General features: G+C 36.5%; 1 protein-coding gene across 11 annotated transcripts in view; it reads right to left on the bottom strand.

The window, feature by feature from the left end:
• Positions 1-2,733: 2,733 nt before the first annotated feature.
• Positions 2,734-6,000, bottom strand: part of HSD17B4 (hydroxysteroid 17-beta dehydrogenase 4) — a 73,228-nt gene continuing 69,961 nt past the window's right edge. For 5 of the 11 annotated variants that reach the window (XM_068422225.1, XM_068422224.1, XM_068422227.1 and 2 more), the window contains one exon: positions 5,058-5,144. Coding sequence is in view for 5 of the 11 variants with exons in the window: in XM_068422222.1 (XP_068278323.1) it covers positions 3,147-3,163; positions 4,509-4,656; positions 5,017-5,144 (293 nt within the window). In the remaining 6 variants the exon portion in view is untranslated. Of the gene's footprint in view, positions 3,164-4,508; positions 4,657-5,016; positions 5,145-6,000 lie in introns of those variants that run through there. The other 6 variants (XM_068422222.1, XM_068422231.1, XM_068422233.1 and 3 more) reach the window with 4 other exon arrangements.

The following is a 6,000-nucleotide window of genomic DNA, read 5'->3' as shown; positions in this document are numbered from 1 at the left end:
TTATATAACTTTCTCCATCCGTTATTACTGCTCTTCTGCTTTAATTAGAGGACCCATAAATGACTGAAGAGGACATACATCAGTGGAACTGCAATCTACTTTTTTGATGATGGACATAATTGCAAGCCAGCAAGAAAACTGTAATGAATGTAAGGAGAAGGAAAAAGATAAATAAAATAATACTGTGCCATGATTAAAAATCACACCAATTTACATGACCAGGTTTAGCACTAACTCAATTATTCCGGAAAGACAAACAACTGAATTCTTACCTCCAACTGCTACAGAGTCTGATGTCCTGACTTCACACTGGTGTCCAGACAGCACCTTATTTAGGCGTATACAGAATTAATCAAAACACTGTAAAACAGACATTGCAATCAACAGCAGACAATCTTGCTCTCCTCTACATTAAATAGAGTATATGCACCGTTACAAATTTTACTGCTAAAATGCTTGTAAAAGTCTCCTTATTTGCTGGAGAATTTAGCAGTATCACTAAAGAGCTATCTGAAAAGTTTGGCAAACAAGTGGGGCTTTGCAATCCAAGGTAATGGCGCTTATCCCTAGCAAAGAAAAAACATTCAAAGCAGCAGCTACCCTGAAAAAAAGAATGGGGTGTGTTGCTGTTGCCTGTCTCTAGGTCCTGTGTGGAAATGGATGCAACACTATACTGGTACTGTTGCTGCTGGATGACAAGAAAGGTGTCCATCATTAATAACAGCTATTCAGGCCACAATGCAGACGAAAGAATTAAACACCTGAATTGTGCTCCTAGAAGACTCTACTGCAATACTGGGAGGTGTGCTCAATTAGCCTCAGTAAGGAGAGCAAAAGGAAGAGCGTTCTGCAGTAAAGTAGGGAGGACTTTCTGTTCCACCCAAGATTAACACCTATGACCAAGTCACAGTGCAGGAAAAAGCTGAGGTCAGGCTGAAGTCTAGGATGTGCATGTCAAACACCAGTGTAACTTTGAGGTCTATCTTCCATGTTTTTATTTAGGGCCAATATGGGAGATACAACTGAAGCATGTGGATTTTGTGTCCAACTGAAACTATGTAGGATAGAAACCATGACAAGAGTACCCACAATTAATATGGTTCTTGGGTTATTCTTTCATCCTCACCCAACACATTTAGTAAACCGATATTCTTTAGTAGACTGAACTCCAACCTGTTAAATCGCAACAGGTTTCAACAGTACCAACTTCCTTTGCCTGGATATTTTTGCTTCCTACTTCCAAAGGGGAGGAAAAAAAAGCTTATTAGCAATCTGTTCCCTCTTTGCAGAGCAGTGCTTTAAGGTCTCAGCACCCTTTAATCTATGAGGCTGAGAGAAAAAATCACCTGTTATGAATCTTCAAGACCATGTGATCTACAGTAAATATCATATTCTTAAATGGATGTGTTGGTAATTACTTTCCTAGATTCAAAGTTAGTTCCTCACAGTTCCTTCTTCTTAATACACATATTTTTACAGCATTACATATAGATTTATAGGTAGGAAAGATATATGCAGAAAACTATTTTTTTTGGTGTAGCATGTGCATGCATAAACATACAGAGTTGCAATCAATCTGTCTTTCTCATACAGTTTCTTAAGAGAAAGTAATAGAAGACACCTTTATTTGTCACAAAGTTGCTTGGTAAATAGAAGCTGGGCAGTACAGGCAATTATTAGGTCCTACTTATATATGATAATAACTGCTGTGAAAAAGGTAAACATTAAATAGTTAAAGGACATTTCTTCAATCATTTCTATTGGATGGCCTCTTTGAGGTGGTGAACATCACACTTGTTCTGTTCCCATCTATTCATGATGTAGTTTACATGAGATACTTGTTGATATACTGCAGATCCATATTTCTGTGCCTGAATCAAAGCATGGCCAATAATACAGCTGCAAGTAAATAAATTTGTGGAGAATTTGACTCAGTATTACAACATGTAGCATTTATCCTCAAACTGTCAAACTCATCTGCAGCCCCAAAAGGTTCTTTAACGGTTATGGTCTACTCACACAGTCAGGGCAGTGATGTACTTCCCAGTTTTGGGTCCTCTAAGATAAAGCAAAATGATTTTGTCATTCTGACCAAGGAGACAAGCCTTAGATGTCCTGAATTCCTCAAATGGTATCAACATAGAGCAAGTCTGAATGAGAAAAAAAGATACTGAGCACACAAAATGTTAGTCACCGGTGAAATCAAATTTCCAGGTGTTCATGTGACAATCAGTGATGAAAAGCATACTTTCTTCAGGAAAACATATGGCCTCAGCTGCTACCTCAGTTCTGACCATAGGTAAAAAACGAGGAAATCACTCTTATATCTTTCCCTGCTGCCATGATGCTGATCCTCATGAGAATGAATCTACACAAAGAACAATTTGGCTACAGTGACAGCCTTTGGTGCAGTGTAATATCTCTCAGATGAAAAAATTTCCCCTAAAGATTAATGTTTACCACTTTTCATGTAATTTGTAAGAGTAACTTATATAAAAATGACTGTCTAAATAAGCTGGGCAGAGCTAAAGTTCAAGAGGTTTTTTCTGTGCAGAAAAAAACCCCATAATAACAAGATGTAAATAAATGGAATTGACTTCCATCTTCCAGTTGTTTTAATGGGATCATGAGAACTTAAGACAAAAAATGTTAATTTTAATAAACCAGCTAGATTCATAGAAATTAGACAGTCTAACTAAGGCAATATAAATGAAGACTGCATACACATAGAAGGAGATATCAAAGAGGTGTATTGGTTTAATTTTCTTCAGCATTAGCATAGAAATATATGATTCTTTGTAAGAACTACATACATTTTATTTAGATAAAATATGTGCAATGAGAAAAGTATGATTTTCTACCATTGCTGAGAAACAAAAAGGGACAATATTAACAGTTACGTTCATTTAATAATTTTCTCTCTACAGCAATTAAAACAGCTTGCATATTAGCAGTATAATGAATCAGTACATTGATGTTAAGTAGCCTGCAAATGTTTCAGTCATTGGTTCTGAACTAATTGAAGTTTCTATCTTCTGAAGTTCTTCACTGCTGTGGTAGATGATCCAGCAGTTCAGAGTTTGGCATAATCTTTCAGGATCATTTCCAATTTCTGGCTCAGCATGATGTTCCCCTTCACTTTTAATTTACCAGAAAAGAATGCCTACAAAAGACAAAGGAGGTGAAAAAAAGTGTATTCAACTGTTCACTCACAATGCAAAGAGTTGCTAGAACCAAACAAGAGGCCAAAGATAAGTGTGGTTATTTAGGCTAGAAAAAGCCTCAAGTACATAATGCCCATTGGTTATTGGTTATTAAGAGAAGACCATCCAAGTTCAATTTTAATAGCATCCAGGATCACAGTTTTCTATCTAGAGAGCAGGCAAGGCCAAGTCTATCACTCAGGGGGAAAAAAAAAAATCCAGTGCTACTTCAGTGGCCTCCATTTCTTTTCTATGTATAGCACAGAGGACTTCTCCTGGTATAAGACAAACTTCTCCACAGAAGCTGATGGCAAAACTTCACCAGGGCACAAAAAAAAGCTCCCAGTCTTCCCCTTCCTATGCTATAGATACCCATATATCCTTATGTGAAATGAGGAAATAGAATGAAAAGGCCATTTACTGAAAATTAAAGGCCTAATGAATAGGTCAGCTGCTCACTCAAATTTATAACAAATCCAAACAGGAAGTTGCACAATATACATACACACATATTCCAAGGAAATGCACTGGATTTATACATGGCATGTTATAACAAACAGGAGCTAGACAAGATTTTGCTGCATTTGCAGATTCATAGATCAACCAATATTTTCACTGAAATGGTGGTATATTACATTTTTATTGTCCCTGCTTCAAAGAGCTGTATACCCTGTTTCAATCTTGTTCAGTATTTTTTTAAAACTAGTTTTGCTTCACTGTGTCTTTGCAATTTGAAAGCTCTTTGAAAGTTGTGAAACAATGTGCTTTTGCATAGTTCCATTAACTTGAAATACAGTCAAATAAGGAATAGAGAGAGCCAGCAGAAAAGAATTTAAATAGATGCTTTGAGCTTCTTTAGATGAAAAACTTCACAGAAACTCAAAGGAAATACTAATGCCTAAGAACAGATAATGTTCCTGAATTGCAATCACTGTTCTTCAGCATTCTGAAGATTACACGTCAACATCTTGTTTATGCTTTATGCCTGCTGTGTACAGAGGGTCACAAGGATTTTACTCATGTGGTATGTAGGACTTATAACAAACATTTGCCAACATCGTTAGTCTCCAATTTTAAAATGAAAGTCTCCAACAACTTCTGCTGGGTATCAAAGAAAAGGAACTGTTTGATATATGATGAGCTTAATTAAAGTTTTCATTTGCTCAAGCTTTAATCTGTAAGCTGACATATTAAAGTTATGACAGTTTAATTTACTTTTACACAAGGCATTTTTATTAGTAAAATTAGTAGTTTTAAGCAGTTGATTACTCCAAGAAGCTGAAAGTGCAGACCCAGATTACATACCTTTCTTAAATCTTCCTTCCCTTAAAAATCTACCTAGTTTGGGTGAATTTTGATCAGTTTCAATGTATCTGCATGCATTCATTGTCGGAGATTTCTCTTTGCTGCAGTAGTAGCAGTATATCAGAATATTGCAACAAATATCAACTTCCTGCAACATGACCAATCACAACAGCCGGAATCATCAAGCTGACAAACCCTAACCTTGCAAATCATATATTGTGAAGTGCTAAGAAACAAACAAACGACTAACTTTGTACTGCCAGGCTTTATGCCATTTGAGGAATCTTTGTCTCAAGATGATAAAGATGGCATAAATTCCTCATCATGTCTTCTAACTCATTCAGTATAAGGTAATGATGTGCTTACACCTCATCTGACTCTGGTTTGCACTGTCAAAACATCTAGTGTTGCAGATTTCGGAATGCAAATAGTCATGAACCAGAGCTTGATTTAAGGTAAATAATATGTCCCCATGCAAGTGAGTATGTCTGTGACACATAGGTTTTACCTTTTGCGGATTGGTCTTTTGCTGTACCACGTCCATGAAATCCTCATCTGACAGAGTGAAGGTGGTATCAGCAGAACTTCTTGCAGGTCCTTGATACACCGTTCCAGAGCCATTCTTTAAGTCAATTGCTGAGAAGCAGCAGCAAAGATAGTTTTATTTCAAAATAAAGATAAAATTTTCAGTCTAAAGAACACTATTCTCCTTATCTGTTATTATGAAGCATCCAGTCTAAACATAAATCTTGGCCTAACAGACACTTACAAAATGAAAAGGTTTTAATTCTTCTTTAATGAAAGAAAATAATTGAGATTAGAATAGAAAAAAAAATTATTCCTGTACTAAGGGGGAGTGGGTTTACAGCAAGGACTGCCATTTGAAAATTCTCACATAGATGGCAAAAAACATTTCTAAACAACATTTAAGATTCACAAGATATTAATTGGTGCAATTACTGCAAAAATGTTAAAGTTAATAATAAAGCTCTAATGTTTTAAAACAGCATTCTATATTCAGAGAAGGCAAATGTGGTGGTGTTCAAACATGCTGCTGCATTTTCCCTGTTCTGCCCCAAGGGCAATATAGCCTGTTCTGCTTCATGCAGAGAGCATTTAAAGCCTTGCCAAAGATATGTCTTTCTCTTCTGGAAAGCCAAAAATTCCTCAAAGTGTCTGGAGCTTCAGAGTGTTCTTTTCCCACACCAAATGACCTGCTAAAATAATCTATTACAAAGCTAACACTATCAGGTATTGTGTCATTTGTTTAGAAGAGTATTAGAAGAACATTTTGACAGGATATGCTCTGCCAGATCATTCTCACTTCTGCAAATTCCCAGTCTTTGCCTTTACACCTTTTCCTCATAGCTCCCCCCCCCTGCTTTTGAAGCACAAAACAAAATCATTATTCAAGTGGATGTTCCCGTAAGGACATGACATCCCTAATTACAGAATCATGGCTGCCTAGCCAATACTGTCAGTTGCTTTTTCT

The sequence above is a fragment of the Nyctibius grandis genome, chromosome Z, assembly GCF_013368605.1.
Source record: "Nyctibius grandis isolate bNycGra1 chromosome Z, bNycGra1.pri, whole genome shotgun sequence".
Lineage (NCBI taxonomy): Eukaryota > Metazoa > Chordata > Aves > Nyctibiiformes > Nyctibiidae > Nyctibius > Nyctibius grandis.
Note: the sequence above shows the minus strand (reverse complement) of the source record. Positions and strands in the feature narration are given on the sequence as shown.